Genomic DNA, 23,877 nt, shown 5'->3' with positions numbered 1-23,877 from the left:
CACTGGCAAACAAATGCCTCGAGTTGGGGTATTTCCCGGTTCTCTGGAAGGAGGCCATGGTGGTAATCCTCAGAAAACCGGGAAAGACTGACTACACAACTCCCAAATCCTACAGGCCGATAGGACTTTTGCCGGTGCTGGGAAAAATCTTGGAGAAACTGCTTGTCCGGAGGCTGAAATGGCACCTCCATTCGCGCATTAGTACTCGCCAGTACGGTTTTATGCCACAGAGAAGCACCGAAGACGCCCTCTATGACCTGTTACACCAAATACGTACTCATATTAAAAATAAAAAAATAGTAACGTTGGTGTCCCTGGATATAGAGGGCGCCTTCGATAACGCATGGTGGCCGGCGGTGAAACTGCGGCTGGCTGAGGAAAATTGCCCGATAAACATCAGGAGGACCATAGACAGTTATCTGGACAGCAGGAAAGTGACGGTCAATTATGGCGGAAGTAGAGCGGAGCGGGCTACTACAAAAGGCTGTGTGCAGGGTTCCATAGGTGGTCCCCTGCTCTGGAACCTCTTGCTTAATCCATTGCTGGTGGGACTGGAGCGGAGGGGTGAGTACTGCCAGGCATTTGCGGATGATGTGGTCATGCTCTTCGTGGGGGAAACAGCGCTTGACATCGAGAGACGTGCCAATGCCGCTCTCGCCTATGTCAGGGAGTGGGGTGCCCGAAACAAGTTGAGGTTTGCGCCACAAAAGACGAACGCAATGGTCTTGACGCGCAAACTGAAACATGACACCCCGCGCCTGAGCATGGGGGGGATAGACATTGGCATGTCCAAAGAGGTCAAGCTCTTGGGGCTCTGGATAGACGCAGCCCTGACCTTCAACGCCCATGTAGCATATACATGCAACAAGGCGTTGGCGATATATGGGCAGCTGTCCAGGGCCGCAAGAGTGAGCTGGGGTCTCCACGAGGACATTATCAGGTCCATATATACGGCAGTCATCGTCCCGATCATAACGTATGCCGCGGCTGCGTGGGCGCCTGCCGTCAATAAGCTTGGAGTGCAGAAGAGACTCAACATAGTGCAGAGGGGATTCGCTCAGAGGATGACCAGGTCTTACCGCACTGTATCCCTCAACGCCGCTCTGGTGCTGGCCGGTATCCTCCCCCTCGACCTCAAGGTGCGGGAAGCCGCAGCTCTGTACGAGGCGAGGAGGGGTATGCCGGTTCCGGGGTTGGGCGGCAGAGAGGTTGAACAAAGGGCAAAGTTCGCCGTACAACCGCATCCAGCGGAAACTATAGCGGTGCAGTTCCATTGCCTGGAAAGCCGGGCTGACGTGGACGCAAACAGCTCGTGGGAGGTTTGCGTCTACACCGACGGCAGTAAGATCGAAGACAAGGTGGGAGCGGCCCTATCCATCTGGGTAGGAGGCGTAGAAGCCAAAACCAAAAAACTGTCTCTGCCGTCGTACAGCACGGTTTACCAGGCGGAATTGTACGCTTTATGCGAGGCGGCGAGGTTTGCCCACAATAGCAGCAGGAGCACCTTTGGCGTCTTCAGCGACTCCCGCTCTGCACTTGAAACGGTAGCCGACAGCGGTTCCGCTCACCCTCTGGCCTTGGAGACCCGATCGCATATTAAAAATAGCCGGAATCAGGGCAAGATTATAAACCTTTATTGGGTTAAGGCTCATGCCGGGCTCCAAGGCAACGAGCGGGCGGACCAATTGGCAAGAGAGGCTGCTCTGCACTCCAAGCGTAAGCCGGACTATGACTTGTGCCCCGTTTCATTCGTGAAGCGACAGATAAGAGATCAGTCGCTTCGGGAGTGGAACGGGAGATACGTCAACGGCGAGGCGGCGGCGACCACAAAGGTATTCCTGCCGGATGCCATAGCGGCATATAAGATCGTTAGGGATTTGGGACCAAAGGCAGTGCTCACACAAGTCCTGACCGGGCACGGTGGATTCTCCGAATACTTGTACAGGTACAAGTGTAAGGAGAGTCCATCGTGTATATGTGACAGCACAACGGAGGAGACCCTCCTACATGTCATCCTGTCGTGTCCCGTGTATGAAAAGAATAGATTTGACCTTGAGCAGCAGCTGGGGTGTAAGCTGGCTAAGGAGAGTGTTAAGGAGATAATGGCGGATTTAGAAAAAAGAAATGTATTTTTAAAATTTTGTATAGAGGTAGTGCAAAAAGTTATAAAGAGAAACAAAACGTAATTTGGAATATAGAAATTTTTATAACAAACAAAGTAAATAAATAAAAATAAAAGTGATAAGTTAAATCAAGGAAAAAACAAAGACTCTGTCCCATGACCGGTAAATGGAGTAATACTATTAAAAAAAAAAAAAAAAAAAAAAAGGTTTTTTTTTTTTTTTTTTTTTTTTTTTTTTTTTTTTTTTTTTTTGTTCTCGTAGGAGGAAACCCATTTACAGGCGACCCAGGGGAAGGGGATCTCCCCTGGAGTGTGGGACTCCCGGGTCGCTAATCGGCCCAGACTACCCACTAAAACCTCCTACGGCGTTTCCGCACCAGCCGTTGTTGGGGGCGCCGTGGGATCGCAAGCATTCTACCACGACGCCCCCCGGTTTCGCCTTACGGCGCGATTAGGGTAAACGGCGGGCGTATTGCGCCCGCCGTCTGCCTCTTCGTCCTCGCCGGCATGGGAGCGCTTCAGCTCTCGCTTCACGCTCCCTCTCAGCGGTCTCCTTCTGCGACATTACCGTCTCGCAGAAGCAGGACATCGCGTCCCAGCATCTCTCGCTGCCCAGCATCTTACTGACGATGCAGTGCAGCGAGAGATCGCGGTCGCCCAGGGCCACTGCTAGGGTCACCCTTTCTGTGGCCCACCTCTCACATTCTGCCAGGGTGTGTTGAGCCGTGTCGTCCGGCTCTCCACACTCGTGGCAGACCGGGCTTGGCTCTCTGCCTATTGTATGCAGGTAATGACCGAAGCACCCGTGTCCGGTCATCACCTGCGTCATTCTATACGTCAGTTGGCCGTACTTTCTGTCCATCCATTCTTCGAGCGATGGGAGGAGCGCCCCGATGGTACGTATACCATACTGGGAGTTTTCTAGCTCATCTCGCCACCGCTCTTTCAACCTGTCTACGGCCAACTGACGGGCCCCTCTCACTTCTCTTGGGGCGGGCCTTTCCCCGAGAGCTCGTCTTCTCGCCCGCTCCCAATAAACCTCCGCCTGAGTTTTTGCGTCCATGTCCCATGGTGGGGTGCCGGCCAATACGCATGCCGCCGCCCAAGCCACCGTTACGTAGGCCCGAGCTATGCGGTTGGCCACCACTCTTTGTGGCTTTCGCAGCTGGGCCACGTTGGCTCTGGAGAGCTTATCTGCCCAGATTGGCGCCCCATATAGTGCCATGCTCCGGGCTACGCCCGCATATAGTTTCCGGCACCGGGCGCTAGGCCCTCCGACATTGGGCAGCAGCCGGCCCATGGCCGATGCTGCGCCGACTATCCGGGGTGCTAGTTGTTTAAAGTGCTCCCGGAAGTCCCAGCGTGGGTCCATGGTTATGCCCAAGTACTTAATGTACGGCTTCACCTGGACCCTTTCCCCACCTATTGGAATGGACGCTCCCTCAGGCGGTTTCCAGCCCCTTTTGCCAAAGACGATGACCTCGCACTTGCTGAGGGCCACCCTGAGCCCCAGAAGCCTGACGCGGGTGACCATCAGGTCTGCTGCGACTGCAGCTGTCCTGAGGGTGCTCTCCAGCTTCTCACCCCAGATGGCCACCATCGTGTCATCCGCATAGCAGATGACGGTCATCCGGGGGAGTAGGCTCCCGCGGATGGCCCAGTCAAAGCCGATGTTCCAAAGCAGGGGTCCTAACACTGACCCCTGAGGAACACCGCAGGTCATCGCCCTGGCTTTCCTCCCTTCTCTGTCCTCGTAGAGCACCACCCTCTCAGAGAGGTAGTGCCCTACGAGGTTTCTCAGATAGAGAGGCACTCCGTGGTATCGGAGTGCCTCCTTTATTACCTCATATGGGAGGGAGCCGAAGGCGTTTGCGATGTCTAACGAGACACCCACGGCTCCTCCCTTCCTTTTTATTGCGTCCTCCGAGAATTCGCGGAGGGCCCCTATCGCATCAACGGTCGACCGCCCTTTTCTAAAACCAAATTGGCGGTCCGACACGTTTGGTCCGACATTTTCCAGATGCTGGATAATTCTGGAGGCGACAATTCGTTCCAGCAGCTTACCAGTCTCATCCAGCATCAGTAGGGGCCTCCATCCCGAAGGGGAGTCCTCGGGTCGGCTCTCCTTTCTGAGCAAGCAGAGTCTTCCCTCTTTCCACGGCCTGGGAAACCGCCCAGACGACAGACAGTCGTCGAATAATTGTCTGAGGCGGCTCCCGAGGTGTTTTGCGACCACCGGTAGAATCAGACCGGGGACGCCGTCCGGGCCTGGTGCCTTTTTGCAGGCTGTCAGACGTGTCATACCCCGGTCGAACTCATCATCCGTCACCGGTGGCACTGGGGCCGTGGTGGACTCCCGCTCGGGGACCTGCATACTCGGAGGAGCAAATTCTTGGGCCGATGGGAAAAGGCCTTCAACAATTTTATTGAGGAGGTCCGGTTCCAAGGAGGCCGTGGGGGGGGCGTGGCGCATTTTGTTGCGAACTACCCTATATGGCCTCCCCCATGGGTCCCTGTCTAGCGTGGCCAGAAACGCTTCGTGGGCGTCGTCTTTCGCTTTGGCAATTGCTACCGACAGGGCCTTTTTGGCCTCCTGGAGGGCAGAATAGAGTCGGGCCTCCTCCCCGTATTCGCGGTTGCGCCGCCGCCTGCATCTGGTGTACTCCCTGCGGGCACGGTTGCTGATAGATCTGAGTGCAGCGATGTCCTCAGACCACCAGTGTACCTGCCTTTTAGCAGGCGGCGGACCAGACCTCCTCATGGATGCGTCGCACACCTCAGTGAGCGACGCGCGAAAGCCACGTGCCCTTTCCTCCACACCAAGGGAGCGGCTTGGTATGGGTTCTCTCCACTCTATTACCATGGCAGCCTCTTCAGCCAGGTCCCTGTTGAGGCTAGCCATATTCCACCTGGGGAACCCCTGGCGTCTCCCTCTGCCTCGAGTGGGCTGTTGGGAATGGGGCGTATTGGAGACCGACATCCGTATGTAGCGGTGGTCGGAGAGGGTCTCCACGTCCTCCAGGACGCGCCAGTCCTCAATGCGTGCAGCAATACTCGAGGTCGCGAGCGTCACGTCCACTATCGAGGCACCATTTCGCCGCACGCATGTGGAAGTGTTGCCCCGGTTTAGGACTTCAAGCCCCATTCCCACCGCCCAATCATAGAGTGTTACCCCTCTTGGGCTGGTTATGGGAGAACCCCACGCAGAGTGTTTGGCGTTAAGGTCTCCCATTAGCATGATCGGTGTCGGCGCCGCACCCTCGACCACTTGCCCCACTCTCTCGAGGAGGCGCTCAAAGGCACGCAGCGGTTCATTGGGGGAGAAATATGCTGCGACAATTACAATATTTCCCCATTTCACCGCTACGTACCCCCTGCCGTTCTCAATCTTCGAGAGAGGTGGGCGATTGCCAGTTTGTGGGATGGTCACCGACACCAGCCCTTCTGTGTCTCCAGCCCAATTAGGGAGGGAGGGGACGCAATAGGGTTCCGATATGACGGCAGCGTCAATGCCCCACTCCGCCAAGTGCTGGACCAAGAGGTCTTGAGCACGAGCGCAGTGGTTGGCATTGGCCTGCAGCACCTCAAGGCGGGGAGCAGGCCGTACCGGCATCAGTGCTCCATGGTGCGGCCCTCCGAGGCCTCGGTCGTTGCCAGGGCCGATTTGCCTCTTATGCGAGGGGGGTTGCAGGCTTTCCCCCCCATGACATGTCCTGGCGGCAGTTTGGCGGCATGGCACACTGCACACCATGGCTCTTTGACCTGGCATTCACCAGTGGTGTGGCCCGTTTTGCCGCAGCGGTGGCACATCGATGATCTGTCCACCGGGGATGGACAGAGGGCCCTAGTGTGGCCCATGCCCATGCAGCGGAAGCATCGCATGGGCAGGGCTTCAAGCCCTTTGACTTTGGCGGCCGACCATCCGACCAGGAGGCGTCCGAGCTCTATGAGAGAGTTGGCAGCCGCCACAGGGCAGGTTAAAATGGCTGCCCCAGTTTGGTCTGGCGCCATACGGATAGCGCCAACCTTAATTTGCCCCGGTGGGCATTTCCCAGCTGCAGCTGCAGCTTCTCTGAGGGCCTCCAGAGTCACTGCCTCATCGAAGCCGGAGACCTTGACTTGTGCCGTTTTATACGGCCGAGATATCTCCGCTTCGTTGCCTATCAATTCCCGGACCTTCTCAGCAAGAGCGTCCGCTGCGGCCCCGCTGTCTGCTCCAGGAACCTCTATTATCCGAGCCCCCGTAGCACTCCTGCGCACCGAAACATGGTCCACCCCAATGGACGGCAGTTTGATGGTGGTGACCTTGGCCATTATCGATTTATAGTCCATATCGGACTCCGGCTTCAGGGTCACCACCACCGCTGCTGACTTCGGTGGGGTGAACGCCTTCCTTGGTGGCGGTTTTGCTACCGCTTTGGGGGCTTGGGTTGGTTTCCCCTTCCCTTTTCTTTTCCCTTTTTTCTTTCTGGCTACCGTTGTCCACACCTCCGTGCCTCCAGGGTTCGGAGACGCCTCAGTGGGAGGTATTCGGGAGGGGCCTGGCGTTGGCTCACGTGGCCGAGCTTTGGTTTTGGCCTTGGCCTTGGCCCTGGTTTGCGGCACCGGTCCGGGTCTTGCAGGTGGCATGAGGGTTGACCCTGTGTTGCCCTCTCTGCCATCTAGATCCCCAGCTTTTTGTTTCTTTCTGTCAGCCGCCAGTGGCGGGCGCAGAATTGGTTCTGGGGCGAGTATGCCCCTCTTTTCGGCTTCATTCAACCGGGTCGTCACCATTTCTCCTATTTTGAGGAACAGGTTCCTCTCAATGGACACCTCAAGCTCTTTAAGGACGTCCTTGATTTCCGCCATTGTGACTGGTCCTGAGGTGGACGGCCCGGTAGATTTTTCGGCATAGGCCTTTCGAAGAGCCCTCGTCTCCTGCTCCAGCTGCGCCAATTGCTCCCGCATCCTTCTGTTGTCAGCAGTCAGAATTCTGACTGCTGCCGACTCCTCCTGGTGCATTTCTATTTTATCAGCTGCATCTAAGATGTGCTGACAGGCATCCTTCATGGATCGCCACACTGTGCCTTTGAGGTTGCCGGATTTACCGGCTTCCTCCAGTACATTCCCAACAGACGTCCGTACAACGTCAAGTTGTTCGTCAACGATGCTGCTGGCGGGCTTGGGTGGCGATGTCTGTGTGCGCCGACCAGCGTGACGGCCCCTCGTAGCTGTGTTAATTTTGGGGCCTCGCGATCTTAGTGCAGACCCCTCCAGTGCCTTTCGTTTACGGGGAACACTGCCCCCGTCGTTCTTATCATCCTCCGTCATGATGACCTCCGGAAGGCTATCGTTGTCCTCGTCGGATGTCGGTGCGAGGATCAGTGACCCTCGGCTTGTCGACCGTGTCGACAGTTGGGAGGGACTTGCGTCCCTCTGGCGGTAAGTGCCCCCCCCAGATACGGTGGGGCAGCCCACGCCCGAAGGCGTGGGGAGGGATTCTCCGACTCCTTGGGAGTCGGTACCCTCCTGGGGTATGATCGTTTTCTTAGACGCCATATTCATGAGTTTCCTTTTTTTTTAACAGGGTGAGGTCCCTGAACTCCTCCACCTCTTCAGTGGGCGCTTGGGACGGGGCTCCCCCCCCGCCATTCATCCCATCGGCACGCCCGACCTTGGGATTAGGGTTATTTTTTATTGAGGTTTTCTTCCTCGCGACAAACGTCCTCGGCCCCATCAATTTGGGGTAACGAGTTGCCCGGCGCCGAGCCGAAACCTGACGCCGCGCGAGCCACATCCACTCACTGTCTGAGGGCAGACAAGAGGGAGCGACTGGTAGACGGACCTGGACGCAAAAGCGTCTGCCCAGAAGCCGGTTAGGCTATTCAGCCCGTCCATGTGTCAGGACATTTGCCGATGGATAACAAGACCCCTAATAGCGGGGAGTTATTAACCATCGCCCAGGGTGCACCAGCCCAGTGTCTTGTCAGCCCGCCGCTATCACCGGATCAAAGATCAAGCAACAGAAGCAAAGCTTTCAAGGTACTGAGCCAACGTGGAGGTTTCCTGACCGTAGCACCCCAACCTAACCTAACCTAACCTAACCTAACCCGCCCTTAACCTAACCCGCCCTTAACCTAACCCGCCCTTAACCTAACCCGCCCTTAACCTAACCCGCCCTTAACCTAACCCGCCCTTAACCTAACCCGCCCTTAACCTAACCCGCCCTTAACCTAACCCGCCCTTAACCTAACCCGCCCTTAACCTAACCCGCCCTTAACCTAACCCGCCCTTAACCTAACCCGCCCTTAACCTAACCCGCCCTTAACCTAACCCGCCCTTAACCTAACCCGCCCTTAACCTAACCCGCCCTTAACCTAACCCGCCCTTAACCTAACCCGCCCTTAACCTAACCCGCCCTTAACCTAACCCGCCCTTAACCTAACCCGCCCTTAACCTAACCCGCCCTTAACCTAACCCGCCCTTAACCTAACCCGCCCTTAACCTAACCCGCCCTTAACCTAACCCGCCCTTAACCTAACCCGCCCTTAACCTAACCCGCCCTTAACCTAACCCGCCCTTAACCTAACCCGCCCTTAACCTAACCCGCCCTTAACCTAACCCGCCCTTAACCTAACCCGCCCTTAACCTAACCCGCCCTTAACCTAACCCGCCCTTAACCTAACCCGCCCTTAACCTAACCCGCCCTTAACCTAACCCGCCCTTAACCTAACCCGCCCTTAACCTAACCCGCCCTTAACCTAACCCGCCCTTAACCTAACCCGCCCTTAACCTAACCCGCCCTTAACCTAACCCGCCCTTAACCTAACCCGCCCTTAACCTAACCCGCCCTTAACCTAACCCGCCCTTAACCTAACCCGCCCTTAACCTAACCCGCCCTTAACCTAACCCGCCCTTAACCTAACCCGCCCTTAACCTAACCCGCCCTTAACCTAACCCGCCCTTAACCTAACCCGCCCTTAACCTAACCCGCCCTTAACCTAACCCGCCCTTAACCTAACCCGCCCTTAACCTAACCCGCCCTTAACCTAACCCGCCCCCCCGGCAAATTTCGTTTCTTTAAATAGCATTGAACGTGAAACCACACCGCGTGTTACTTTAGATACAGTGCCATCTAGTAACGAATGGTTGTAACTTTTGCCTTTGTCATTGTAGTTTTGCCAGTTTACTGTGTTCTTTATCTTCCTGGCGTCAATTATTATTGCCCCTGCAAGGCTTTGTTATGGCATATCTTCTGAATTAATTATCCGATAACTTTGATTCTGTGTTCATTAGACTTTGGAAGAGAGAAGTTGCGTCTCAGTTAGGAATCTTACAAATTTGGTGAATTTTTGGTCATAAGCGTGGAAGATATTCCAGGTTACTCCTCAAAAATCAACCGAAATTATTTTACTTGATGTTTTTGGAATTTGAAAGCGGATCATTGTATTGTGTAAGTTGTTGTGTGCAAATATTATATAGGAAGCTTTTTGACAGTAGCTAAAGCTAGCTAGCTCAGTGGATTGTGATAAGCGATTTTTGTTTTTACGTTGGCTTGTAGGAAATTAATACATTTGTTATAGTTTTAGGAGTAAAACGAGTTATTTTGCGTGTTATATTTACGACAGAGTAACTATTCTATTTTCATTTTACATATGCAATAGAATCTGCTTTTAAAATTTCGTTAGCCATAATACTTCATTATCGTTATAGTTTTAGGAGTAAAACGAGTTATTTTGCGTTTTATATTTACAACAGAGTAACTACTCTATTTTCATTTTACATATGCAATAGAATCTGCTTTTAAAATTTCGTTAGCCATAATACTTCATTGCAAATAATATAGACATTAAGTATAAATAGTAATTAGTCGCCACAGCCTGTAATTATTATTATAGAACATGTTATTAGCTACGACATCGCCGCGACGCTAATAGCCGCTGAATATTTCATGACACTCGGACGCTCGCCCCGCCTCGCTCCGCCTACAACTCCGCAACACAATATTATGTCGCTCTAATATTTATAACATTGGATTAACCCGTTTTTGATTTTCATTGGTCGGAAAGACACTTTCTTATTTATATTTATTTAGAATAATCTTGTAGCATAAATAGATACAAAATTTAGGAATCACAAAAAAAAATAATTTTGATTGAGAAGATTTTGAAATTTGATTTGTAACTTGTTAACCATTTAATTCAATTTTATTACTTTGTGATTTTGTGATTTAAATATTGCCTTCATTTAGGTAATTCACCCTAAGAAGAAAAAAAATATTTGTAGTTTATTTCTTTAGTGATCAAATAGATTTTTTTTTCGAAAAAATCATATAAAAATAAATTAACAGCCATGAGAAGCAAAACGCAAAATGTAAAAACATACTTTATAATTAGTTTATACTTCATCGGAATATAAAAGCAAAACGTCACTGAAGGGTTGACAGTAATACTAACAGTTGACAATCATTACCGCAGAATACCTATTAGTTTTATTAGTATTAATTAGTTCGCGTCGTGCATCAAACTTACTAATGATTTTCATTTTCAATAGCCTATATTTCCTTGAAAGTAATTCCAAAGATTTTTTTATTAATTTAAATATTATCTTATCAAACTATTTCAGAGGTTATTTTTATTTCAAAGCTGTGAAACTAAATGATATTATTAATTATTAATATAATCGGAAGAGGTTTCTGTTTTTTTTTAATCCAGATTAAACTATGAGTGCCCAAACTAACTCCAAAAGTCTTCAAGGCAAGGTAGGTAAAATAAGTACCGAGATGACAATATAAAAGGAATGTCCTCAGAACTTAAGTCCGCTCTGAACAAAGTTTTTCAGTAATATGGCAGTGGAACAGTTGACAATAATACGTTTCCATAAGTTTAAGACTCGCTGTATACTTTAATGTAACATTTTACTTTTAATCTTTATTATTATTCTTCGAGTTTAGTGCCTATAGATATCGCCTATAAAACATGTGTGTAGAAGGTGCCGAAGTCGCTGGCGGCGCAGTCGCTGTCGCCGCACCTGCGCACGCTGCGCTGGAGCGGGTTCTGCCGCCTGGCGCCGCGCCGCCGCGCGCACGAGCTGTACCGCGGGTGCGCACTCGCCGCCACCGCCACCTACCTGCTGCAGCAGTTCATCTATGCCTATCAGGTACCTTATCTCTATATCTATTGGTAATAAATCAATATCCTTGGATTATGTTTTCAGAACCAGCTTTCTGAATGTGGAGGGAGGGTTATTTATGATGTTTGCTTTCAGTTAGCATTCAAAGCAACTAGTAAAGAAAGAGATAGTACCCGCTGTGAGGATGGAATACTAGAAATGGGTTTGCCTTTTAAGTCACAAATTATCTTAACCCTCGACCATTCAACCCGAAATATGGATCATAATTAATCATATATTGTTCTCTATTCCGTTGAAAATCACGGATGTTCACTGCACGTGATGATTGCACTAGGAGCGGAACGACATGGACAAGCTGGCGCGCGTGATGTTCCTGCTGCTGTGCCACGTGACGTCCATCGTCAAGCAGCTCGTGTTCCACGCGGACGCGCGGCGCATCGACCTCATGGTGGATGGATTCGAAGGCAATTATTACTTTTTGTTATGTGAGCATCATTGAAGAGAAGTATTCCTGGCAATGTCATTGGTAATATACATGAAGGCCAAATGAAAGCGTAATATAAGATAGGCCCATGCAACAGCACACATCACACTATCAGCCACATCTCCACCAAAACGAGCTGAGTCATAAAAGGGTTCGATTGCTCTCTTTTGGCTAATCAGCGCAACTTTTTTGACTGCTTATAAAATCTCTTTAGTGTAAACAAATGGTTTTTTTTTTCATTATAATTTTATAAAGTAAGAATAGTATGCTTTGAATTGCTAGTGAAAATGGATGATGTTTTCCAGATCCAGCATACGGTGGGACATCCCCTCCCGGCTGGCAGCGCGGCCTGCTCGCGCGCACGGCCGCCCGCGCGGCGCGGCTGCAGCGCGCGTACGCCGCCACCGCGCTGCTCACGTGCCTGCTGTGGGCCGTGTTCCCCGCCGCGGACCGCGCGCGCGGGCGGCCCGTCGAGTTCCCCTTCTGGGTCGGGATCGATTGCACTCACTCTGTCGTGTTAGTAGATTTGTTGAGTGTCATGAACGACAAGACATTGTTCAGAATGTGCGTGGCGTATAACTCATTTTTTGCGAGATAAGTTTTGATTTTAGTATTTGATAAATGAGCTGTGGTGTTGTGTGTAGGTTCTCGCTGGTGCTGACGTACTCGTTCTACGTGACGTCGCTGGTGGGCATCGCCAACACCACCATGGACGCCTTCGTGGCTACCGTGCTGTACCAGTGCAAGACACAACTCACCATTCTCAGGTTGTGCAAATTTAAGCTGGATAGGAAGCTTAGGTTGGGTTCTACAGCTCAGGCGAATGTTTGGTTGTGAATGTTTTAGCTCTATATTTATTACAGTAAAATCTTGAAAAATCGGGGCTAAGTTGGAATCAGCTAATACTATATTAACTAATACAAAAAAAGCGAAAGTAAGCATGTTTGTAATCTTTTTACGCGTTATTGAACCAATCTTTTCGAAAGGTAGTATTTTCCGAAATTAAAGGTACCCACCTTTAATTTCGGAAAATACTACCTACAGGGTGACTTTTAAAACAACTGCATCCTTTTACACATAGACTATACCCATGCTTCTGAGCCGTTTGAGCCTATTTTTATTTAAATTAAACGTCATCATTTTCACATTTAAAAAACCCTCAAAAACACGCTTTATTAAAGACCAATACTACAAAAAGAAATTAAAACTAAACATGTAAACAAATGTCTGATAAATAAATTATTTTTCTAGTATCAAGATCAAGTAAAGTACAGAGGTGTCGAGATCGCTCAGCTGAATGAATTGTGTCGTTGACCTCTGAATCTTACGCGTCGCTTTTCCACCGGTCGGGGTGATATTACATATTTAGGATCGTGGATTATGATACTTTTTTTTTTTTCGTACTTTCTGAAATATGAGCCGATATTTTTCTTTTAACGTTTTTAAATATCCTTTAGATGAGTACACTTAACAGTTAAATTTATGCAGTTGAATTAAAAGTCATCCTGTATAATTACGTGGGATCGGCAAAAACGTACATTCTTTTGTAGGTGGCGGTGGTCTTATTTCTACATACATACATACATATAATCACGTCTATATACCTTGCGGGGTAGACAGAGCCAACAGTCTTGAAAAGACTGATAGGCCACGTTCAGCTGTTTGGCTTTATGATGGAATTGAGATTCAAATAGTCTTATTTCTACTTTGTCAAAGATAATATTATGATTTGTGTATTTCAAATGAATGTATGTTTGCTCTATATGTGTATATGGTGTTTGTTCTGAATCAAAAGTACCTAAACGATTTTTCTATAGATTACGATTTGACGGCCTCTGTGGCGCAGCGGTAGTGCGCTTGTCTGTGACACCGGAGGTCCCGGGTTCGAATCCCGGCCAGGGCACGATGAGCAACGACCTTTCTCTGATTGGCCTGGGTCTTGGATGTTTATCTATATAAGTATTTATTATAAAATATAGTATCGTTGAGTTAGTATCTCGTAACACAAGTCTCGAACTTACTTCGAGGCTAACTCAATCTGTGTAATTTGTCCGGTATATATTTATATATTTATATTTAAAAAAAAAAAAAAAAAAAAAAATAGAATAATAAGTTTGATATTGAGATGGGTACCTACTAAAATTAAACATGTGAAATAGTTGCATTGGTTGTTTGTGTTCCTCAGGCGTAATTTGGAAACTCTAACCGAGCGCGCGGCGCGGGAGGCGCAGGACAGAGAGCAGTTTGATTTTATTTTGAACAAGTTATTTGTGGACTGCCTGGATCACTACAAGAAGATTACTGAGTGAGTTATTGTAACAATACGCCATTTCAGCTCATTTTATAGGTTTATCAGCTAATTAAGTTTGTCTTGTTTTCATTTATTTGTATCCGAGTATCCGTTCGTAAGTTTCTCTTGCAACTGATATTGGAAGCCAGAATGAATAATGTGAATTTTTCGCATAAGAACATATTATTTGGATGATAAACAAATCAACGTTTTATGGACCTCCTTGTTTGTTTGCTGAGGATGAACGAAATAACTTTAACAAATGATATTTGCTGAGAGAATAATAAAATAAGCAATGATGATTGATCCAGGACGCTGGGCCTGCTGCAAGACATCTTCGGTACCGCCATCCTCGTGCAGTTCGCCATCGGCGGCTGGATCCTGTGCATGGCGGCCTATAAACTCGTTAGTGTAAGTACTTCATCTATTTTACCAATTAAGGCGATCCCTATAAATATAAAGATGTCCCATGAGAATGTAAATTGGTGGTCATCACTAAGTGACAGGGTTTTGTCGTAATCTTGTAAATCTTAATATACGTCAACGGTTTTAGAAGGTTTGAAACACAGCAACTCTATACTACATGTGTTTTAGCTGAGCGTGTTTAGCGTGGAGTTCGCGTCGATGACGCTGTTCATCACGTGCATCCTCACCGAGCTGCTGCTGTACTGCTTCTACGGCAACGAGGTGCAGGTGGAGGTGAGCGCGACACAAATATTGGCCAATGAATCCAGTAAGGATTCATATGATTATTGAGTTAAAAGTATCTAGAAGAGTTTGATGGGCAAGCCCCGCATGTTGCCAGAGCGACCGCCTGCTGCAGTCGATGTACTCGATGCAGTGGCTGCGCGCGGGGCCGCGGTTCCGGCGCGCGCTGCTGGTGGCCATGGAGCGCGCCAAGCGGCCGCTGCGCCCCGCCGCCGGCCTCATCATCCCGCTCTCGCTCGACACCTTCCTCAAGGTATGACCACTATCTCTTCTGCTTTTTATTTAGGCTATAAAACTGAAAAAATATATAAAAGCCGGCAGCTGTTTAGAAATATGTTTTTAAGAGAAATCTTGTATGTTTTCAGATCTTGAAGTCGTCATACACGTTCTACGCTGTGCTACGACAAACAAAGTAAAATCGTAAAACCTTAAACTTTGTCTAAATGTCTTATGAAATAAATAGCTTCAATAATAATTCTTCTTCAACATTTAGTTTGAAAGTTTTGTTAAACGATAACGATAAGTGATTGTTAAACAGAATTGATTGAAATATCTTTAGTGCAATGTTGTAATTTCCCTTAGTACCTTATTCTGAGACAAAGCTCGTAAACGCTAAATTAAATTCAGAGAGAGTGATACAAAGGATACGTCAGCGGCCGCAGCGGCGCGCGGGGCGGCGCGGTGGACGCTAATAACGAGCCGGCAAGAATTCAATTTATCTCGCCGCCTCCGTCTGAATTCATCACGAATATGATTTCATTCATTATCTCGCGACGTCCACTCCTCATTAATTTACATTCATTGCTTTTGTTTAGAGAATTCTACAAACGGTTCCTGATGTCGCTTCATACTCAATGAAACATTCACCTGCATTTAAATTTATATTTCGGAAATGTCGCTTGTTTTAATAAGAGTGTTATTAAGAATTCATTCGATTTAAATGTGAAATTCGTATTTATAAACTTGGCGTTTTAAATTAAATCTTTCATTTGTATACCACTTGTAAGTAAACTGTATTTATTATAATCAGAGTCATATGATAATGTTTTATTTTACAGGTTGTTTACTTGTAGACTAAATGGCTTAATTTTAAGATTCTTTTTAAAATAAAAATGTAATAATAAGTATATCTTATGGTTACACGTTGATTTCTATGACTTACATATAATAATAAAGTAGACCTGCATCCACCACATTTTTATTGAGTAGTTTATGCAGATAATGTTACGTGGAAAATCTAACTGTATGTGAAATTGTCCTTTACCCCGAAGAAAGCTGACCATCCCTGTTTTACTCGGTTTTGCGAGAACGAAAACTGAAAACATTGATTATTACGCACTGGTTTCACTTGAAAGAGAGAAAAGACAAACGGGTGCCGACTCAAGCAGCCTACAGCTCCGCGTCGGGAAATGATAACGCCGAGACTGCGTTCGTCTGTTTCGGCTCCACGGATCTTGTTTACTGTAATCCTTTATATACGGTGTATTTGATTTAAGGTTGCAAGATAGACTAGTGAGCTTTGGACCTATATACCTTGTGCGCAAAACTGGTGTCTCTCGGACCTCTTCGAAACAGATAAATCAATAACTGAAACATAAAACTGTATTTTTAGGGCTGTATTGAACTGTATTAGTAAAATTTCTATAAAATGTGGGCAAATTAAGTGATTCTTTTCTTAATTTCGCCCTGGGACCAGTACGTAGAAAAAACTGGACATGCTTAGTTGTCATACAAACGAGTGAACTGGTATTTGTTCACATCTATGTGGCTGGCTCCCCGACCATTGACACAGATCGAGGTAGATAGTGCGCTATTCGCGAATCGCTACATCAAGATCGTCTGGTGTGGCTCGCACCGCCTCCACCCGCGTCTCCCGCCGAGTGCCGGCTCTCGAAGCTCTCGACCGCTAATTGGACAAGCTCGTCTGTGGCCGAGAGAGAGGCTTCAAAGCAAGTCAACACAGCGTGCGCTAGAGGTTCTTATGCGATTCAAATCTATCAATTTTCGATTGATTTCGAAATAAAATTATCTTTTCAATCCAGGAAATAACAGATTTCAGAGATTTTACATTTCGTGTATATTTCTGAACTCATCAAAACAACTTGTAAAATCCACCCTCCTGATACTATGACAATTTATTATTATTATTTACAACTAACTGTGGCCCGGGTTTCACTCCTGTAAGAATTTTGGGATAAAAAGTACCCTACATGTTATAACAGTACCTGTGTGCTAAGTTTCATCAAAATCCGTTCAGTACTTTTTGCGTGAAAAAGGAATTCACACACACATCAGACCTTACAAACTTTCGTATTTATATAATATTATCAGTAGGAACTAGGATGTTATCATGTCCTGAGGGTCGCATCACGTGACCAACACAACAACTGAGATTTATTCGTAGGAAAGGAAGGCTAGGAGCCGTTATTAAAATAACAAACATAAATTGTCGTAAGCCGCTCAGGCGCGGTCCGCCGTGATCCGGCTGATGACGGCGCTCTTACATGATTTACATGCCGTAACAGATCTGCTACGGGCAGTGTATTACCAGTAATTAAATGAGTATACTTATGTTAATGGACAGATTCACTAAATTAATTTTAATTAAAGTGTTTTATACAAAACGGGCATCGGACATTTGTTAGAAGTATAGTCGTAGAAGAAAAAACATAAATTGTCCCGTCTGTCTGATATTCGATACACTTGTACTTTGCAAAACAGACTTAGAAATAAATAAACTGAAACTGCCATTAATTTATAACTTGATTCGCTTGAGTAGTACATACCCCCTGTTAATAGATTGAATATTATTTTCAATTAATAATAATAACGTATTGCGTCGTCTGCGAGGAATCTGTTCACAGCCCGCTTCTGGGAAACTCGCAGTCAGTTAGGATGTGGGTTGTGGGAGCACTCGGGCTCACTGCGCGGGAAACTGCGACACCACCTCTGCTGCTAAACATAGTTTATGTAAGTCGTATTCCACTAAGTGGTCGGTGATGTTAAGTATAGTAAGTTAATTAGCAGTAGGTTGCACCAGAATATATCACTACGAAGACAACCAAACCACGATAAGTTGTCGAAATTCTGGTTGAGCAAAATTTTTATGATACTATTAAACATGTTCTTGTAAGGTAAGTTGTTCCATTAACAAAGGCTATTATATAATTCACACTCAATTTTTAACATTCAATAGATACTTATACCTAAAATATATTTTTTCAGTAAATTCTTAGCTAGCGTAGCTTAATAGGGCGTCGGGAGAGGGAGGAACGGGGAAGGGGAATGAACAATCCTTAACAGCGTTTAAAGTTGAAGGGAGCGCTCCCCGGCCGATCAACTTCATTAGATACTTGATTAAGGGAATTCATCCGCTCGCCGAAATTGGAGGCCCACTTCAGCCTCTTACATAAAAAGCAACAGAACAAAATACTATTATGTAAATAATAAGTTCTTTTGTTAATTTTGGCAAGTCACCTGTCGGTATCTAAATCTGTATTCTATGTATTAAGTTATCTAGCTTACATTTGTGGCATAAAGCGAGGCAGTTTGATCTGTCTAGTCTGTACGAGATAAAGACGCAATATCATGTGTGTATAAGGTTTTTAGTACAGAGTTCGCAAGTTCACGTACACGTCACTATGATAACTTCTGTTTTCCGGAGGGGTAGGCAGAAACCATAATATTTCCACTTTCCACTATTTAATTAGTCAACATCCAAGGAAGATGTTTGAATACTGTGAAGATATAAATCGGTGCAAGGTAGAGATGGAATGACGCGGCGGGCGCGGCGCCGCAGCAATGCGACGTACTCGGGCCGCGCCATTCGACTCATTGAACGAATTCCAAATGTACCTACGGAGTTACGCGCGCTGCCTTCCTTTGCTTATTATACTTATTATTCCTTTGCATATTATAATAAGATTTTTATTTTCTACTTTTCTGTCATTTAAGAAGATGATCTATAATTATTAGGTATTTCTTTAAAATTAAAAAACTCTCATAATTTACGTAGTACTACTATATTTTACCTGTATAAGATGTGTAATGTTACCATCAGCATTTCCGGATTCCTTATTTCGTGATTCCCGGATCCGCGCGCCCGCTCGCAGCGACTGAATCGCTTAATCAAATGGCAAGCAGTCGCGCGGCGGCGCTCGCAGGTCGCTGCAGCACGGCCTCCGAACAAGTCGAGTGATTCTACAAATGTCTCAACTATATCTAAGAAACAGCGGTGCATTCTCGTTTGCATATTTATGGTCTGATTATTATTAAAATAGCGCCGCAGACTCTACTAATCTTGAAAATTTTCAAGCTTGTAAATAATAAAAAAGTTGTGTCATTGGAGCCTCAAAGTTTTAGACGCTGCGAAACAGTGCCTCGTCCCAGGAGAGTAATAAAATGACGGGTAAAAACTGGATTATTTATTAAATAAGATTAGCTCAGTCGGGTCGGACAGCATATCTTAAAGTTTCGGTAACAATTCTCTAAGTATATACATACATTTAAGGTTCAATCGGCAATTACCGATTTTTTATGTTATTATAACAAAAAGTAACTATACTTAGACTCGGTAGAAAAGACGTGTTTATTATCAACAACATATGTTATCTCTGTTTAAGAGAACAGAAATAAAATAATTTACAACAAGTAAACTTTATCATACATTATAACTTTTGTACAACGGTTTCAATATTTACAGAGTGTCGCTCACAGCGGGTCCCGCGACCGCAGCGCCGTCGTGGAGAAGTACCTGCAACACGGCTCACATCAGCTACCTTTCATCACACAATTTGAAACTAAGTGGATCAGCTCAGCTACATTCTGCCAGGATGCCGTTCAGCATGCGGGAGCGAGGTGTACAGTTGACCGAGTGAGACGGAGCGCGCGACGGCACACGTCGTTCCTGCTTACCGCTTTCATGCGCTCGCATCAAGCGGGAGATCGCTAACAAAAACTCTCCATGCAAAAAGTTACGAGTTTTCATTACTTTCTCCAATGTTTGTTTCGTAGAACTAGGATTACAGTGATGGGGGATAATTATATGGTTGTGCTGTCGTTGTGCGTCTATTGTTAGTCAGCGAGAGGATTTTACATTATAGCTCCGTGATTTAGTCAGTCACAAGCGCGGAAGCCATGCTGGGGAAGGCCGGGACGCTATGTTTGTTATTCACTATTTTTTACCGAAATTTGATCCAATTTAAAAACGATGGCTTTGATCAAAAGAAAAGAGAAGGTGTTTATAACATAACATACATTTTAAGTTTAAGTAACAAGTAACATCATGAAGATAGATATAAAAACCGAACTTATTTCGATACTGCAGATGTTGATGAGGAGAATTTCCTAGATTCTTTGATTAGCCGTATAGCAGAAATGTTAGTATTTATTTAAGAGTCTTATTCGTTAGAATGGCCGATGATGCAGCACGCAACGTGGTGGACCATTGGCTCCCGAGTCACGCACGACACCAATCAAGCGGCCCCGAGTGCGGGCCGCGCTCTCGGTGACAAGGGTCCGGCGGGCGTGTCTGCGCCGCCTCGAATTAAACATTTAGCTTCCGGTCCAAAGGCAGCCGAGGTTATTGAATGCTTACGGAGAGTAACATTTCAAGGACTAGCTCGTTGACGTGATACAATTGGCAAGGGTAAATAGAATGTGTAATTAATTACCTGACGCTTCCCCCGGGCGGCGCGGCGTGGCGGCCCTGCTCCCTGCGGCGCCGCGCCCGGCCGCCGCGCGCGCCCCGCTCGTGCTCGCCGCGCGCGCTCGCTTGCAGGCGGCCGCGTCCGCTCGCGCTGTATGACGTATCTTCTGCGCTTGATTCTACTGCTGGCAGTGTGTCTGTAATACAGACAGCCGTTCTAACAAGTCTATAATAAATGTTAAATATTAAAGCTGCCGCCAGTGCTCAGTGTTTACCAGAGAGGTGGGCGGCGGGCAGGCGGTAGAGAGAGGCGGCGCACGCGGCGCACGGAGACCCGCTGGATTCCGAGTCACTGTCCCGGGCATGACCATACTCTGTACAATAAGCATAAGGAAAACATTAACCAGCTTCTTATCCATACATCACATGACGGCCTCTGTGGCTCAGCGGTAGTACGCTTGTCTGTGACAACAGAGGTCCCGGGTTCGAATCTCGGCCAGGGCATGATGAGAAAAGAACTTTTTCTGATTGGCCTGGGTCTTGGATGTTTATCTATATAAATATTTATTAAAAAATAAAGTATCGTTGAGTTAGTATCTCGTAACACAAGTTTCGAACTTACTTCGAGGCTAACTCAATCAGTGTAATTTGTCCCGTATATATTTATTTATTTATATTTATTTACATTATTTACAATTTTCACATATAATAACTATTGCAAACTTATGTAAAACATTATATAATTAAAGTATCGGATATATAAAGTAAATTAAAGTGAAAGTATTATATCAGGAAATGAAAACAATTCAAATTAAATTGACACAGAGTTTATTCTAGTACTAGCTTTCCCCCGCGACTCCGTCCGCGCGGATGTCGGTCTTCGCGTAGATGGTTTATTTCTCCATTTTATTTTCAGTCCGGTCAATTTAGACCAAAAAATAGGAATGAAGCTACATTCATTCCCATCAAGCTGAAAATGAGTATAATTGTTTAAAACACAATCAAAAGCATTATTTCAAAATTCCCCATGATTCCGGTTTAAGGAAAAAATTACCCAAGGTCAAAGGAAAGAAAATGGGATTTTCACGATTTTCTTCAAAACGGTAAGTTTTATAGGAAAATTACCTCAGACATAGATTGTAGATCATAAAGATATCTATAAAAAGGAATCAATATTTTTTTTCAATAAAGCTACCGTTTCTGAGATGAAAATGAAGATGATGATGATTACGATGCAAAAAGTTGCAAGCGTCATAATATGCATAAGCACGTCTCGTATATACTCTATGTAGCAGTAATATAAGTAAAAATATTGTTCTGTCGGTAATTTTAACTTGAATTCAAAATATAAAATATACATAAGTATAATGAAACCTAGTCCCTTCATTTATACTGTAGTGAAACCTTGAGACAACATCTGTCTCTCTGTTTAATTGTGTACGTGGCTAGGATCGTATACCTGCTTTATCTCAGAATGCTCAACACATGAAATACCGTTAGTCTATAATAATAGTTGTCCTTGCGGGGATACCGTTGTCGGCTATGGACACCACGGCCTCTCATGCCCTAGGAGTGCCGGCCGTTTAGGGCGCCATGCCGCCCTAAATAATATAATCCTCCGTGCTCTTGCCACCATCCATGTTCCAGCCGTTCTAGAACCAAACGGTCTGGCTCAGGATGATGCCAAGAGACCGGATGGTATGACTTTGGTACCCTGGAGATTGGGGCGGCCTTTGGTGTGGGATGCTACTTGTGTCGACACACTTGCGCCGTCTCATCTTCAGGTTACTAAATCTAAGGCCGGTTCTGCTTAAAATGAGGCAAAAAACCTCAAAAGTCGCAAATATGTCGGTAATACCTATACTTTTGAACCTTTTGGGGTAGAAACTCTGGGACCGGGGGGCCTATCTGTCCATCAGCTTTTCCGACAATTGTCGAAAAGCTGATTGAGGTATCTCTTGACCGGAGGGCTGGAAATTATTTGGCTCAGAGAATCAGCATTGCCATTCAAATTGGCAATGCTGCCGCCCTTCTGGGCACACTCCCGCATGTTGATACTATGCAGGGACTGTACAATTTATAAACTAAATTTTAGTTTGTAGTCATCTTTTTTCTTTCTTTTTATAAGTAGTTTTAGTTTTAATTTGATTTAATTGTAATCTCTATTATTGTCTTAAGATGACTTTCTTCACTTAGGGTTATTCTAATTTTTTTAAATAATAAATCCGCAAGTTAGTCTTGAGTGCCACTGCGTAGTGAAAACACGTGTTTATTCTAACCTATTTGAGACTTTAATAAAAAAAAATGTAAAAAAAACGCGCTAATAGTACACTACCTCAGAGGTGGCGTGGAAACGTGTGCATATTATGACGCTTGTAACTTTTTGCATCGTTATACCTCAGAAACGGTAGCTTTATTGAAAAAAAATATTGATACCTTTTTTATAGATAACTTTATGATCTACAATTTTCCGATTTGAAAAACTTACCGTTTTGAAGAAAATCGCGAAACATCCATTTTTTACCTTTGACCTTGGATAATTTTTTTTCCTTAAACCATGGGGAATTTTGAAATAATGCTTTTGATTGTGTTTTAAACAATTATACTCATTTTCAGCTTGATGGGAATTAATGTAGCTATGTAGTATTTTTTTCATAGTATGATACCGCTACGATGTTTCATTAGTAGCGGCCCGCGTGTGCCGCAAACGGTTCAAGCTAAATCCGACTTTCGGTGCTACAGGTTACGGCGCTGAATTCACTGCGCGTAACGTACAGTGTGTTCGCGGTTCTACAGAACAACGTCTATGGATAAACTGAAAAATTAAGATTTTTTTTTCTTCGTATTTTTCCAGGATAAAAAGTATCCTATTTTATGCCCAGGATAATAAGGTATAATTATACCAAGTTTCATCAAAATTGAACCGTTATTTTTTACGTGATGCGTGAACATACAGACAGACAGACAAAAATTTTTTTAATCACATATTTGTGTTTGGTATCGATCCAGTAATGCCCCCTGCTATTTATTTTTTCAATATTTTCAATGTACAGAATTGACCCTTCTATAGATTTATTATATGTATAGATTCCCAAAAAAGCACATAATGCAAAAGTTAATGTAATATCTATATCTATACATATAATAAATATAAATACATATAATAAATCTGTAGAAAGGTCAATTCTGTACATTGAAAATATTGAAAAAATAAATAGCAGGGGGTGTTACTGGATCGATACCAAACACAAAAATGTGATTAAAAAAATTTTTGTCTGTCTGTCTGTATGTTCAGGCATCACGTGAAAACTAACGGTTCGATTTTGATGAAACTTGGTATAATTATACCTTATTATCCTGGGCGTAAAATAGGATACTTTTTATCCCGAAAAAATACGAAGAAAAAAAATCTTAATTTTTCAGTTTATCCATAGACGTTGTTCTGTAGAACCGCGAACACACGTTGCGTTACCCGCAGTGGATTTAGCGCCGTAACCTGTAGCGCCTAAAGTCGG

General features: G+C 45.7%; 3 protein-coding genes across 3 annotated transcripts in view; 1 reads left to right on the top strand and 2 right to left on the bottom strand.

Annotated features, from left to right (window-relative positions):
* Nucleotides 1–5,734: 5,734 nt before the first annotated feature.
* On the bottom strand, nt 5,735–7,660 carry LOC132902786 (uncharacterized). Its single transcript, XM_060949109.1, has one exon. The coding sequence runs from the start codon at nt 7,658–7,660 to the stop codon at nt 5,735–5,737; it is 1,926 nt and encodes a 641-aa protein (XP_060805092.1).
* A 3,435-nt stretch (nt 7,661–11,095) lies between these two features.
* Nucleotides 11,096–15,131, top strand: LOC106136725 (odorant receptor 4-like). The gene is made up of 9 exons (XM_060949951.1): nt 11,096–11,260; nt 11,568–11,697; nt 12,023–12,233; nt 12,362–12,484; nt 13,903–14,022; nt 14,319–14,418; nt 14,602–14,706; nt 14,813–14,968; nt 15,081–15,131. The coding sequence occupies exons 2-9, from the start codon at nt 11,580–11,582 to the stop codon at nt 15,129–15,131; spliced, it is 984 nt and encodes a 327-aa protein (XP_060805934.1). The 5' UTR covers nt 11,096–11,260; nt 11,568–11,579.
* Nucleotides 15,132–19,425: 4,294 nt separating this feature from the next.
* LOC106136726 (cell adhesion molecule Dscam2-like) overlaps nt 19,426–23,877 on the bottom strand; it is a 31,051-nt gene continuing 26,599 nt past the window's right edge. The window contains exons 33-35 of the mRNA XM_060949103.1: nt 20,638–20,736; nt 20,388–20,559; nt 19,426–19,468 (exon numbers count right to left, since the gene is read on the bottom strand). Of these exons, the coding sequence (XP_060805086.1) occupies nt 19,426–19,468; nt 20,388–20,559; nt 20,638–20,736 (314 nt within the window). The remainder of the gene's footprint in view (nt 19,469–20,387; nt 20,560–20,637; nt 20,737–23,877) is intronic.

This window comes from Amyelois transitella, chromosome 3, assembly GCF_032362555.1.
Source record: "Amyelois transitella isolate CPQ chromosome 3, ilAmyTran1.1, whole genome shotgun sequence".
NCBI lineage: Eukaryota > Metazoa > Arthropoda > Insecta > Lepidoptera > Pyralidae > Amyelois > Amyelois transitella.
The sequence above is the reverse complement of the archived record's forward strand: the minus strand, read 5'-3'. Positions and strand labels throughout refer to the sequence as shown.

Coding starts and splice junctions, on each gene's coding strand:
- LOC106136725 (XM_060949951.1), top strand. CDS start 11,580: ATGGACAAGCTGGCGCGCGTGATGTTCCTGCTGCTGTGCCACGTGACG. Junction 11,698..12,022: donor CATGGTGGATGGATTCGAAG/GCAATTATTACT, acceptor GATGTTTTCCAG/ATCCAGCATACGGTGGGACA. Junction 14,419..14,601: donor CGGCCTATAAACTCGTTAGT/GTAAGTACTTCA, acceptor CATGTGTTTTAG/CTGAGCGTGTTTAGCGTGGA.
- LOC132902786 (XM_060949109.1), bottom strand. CDS start 7,660: ATGGCGTCTAAGAAAACGATCATACCCCAGGAGGGTACCGACTCCCAA.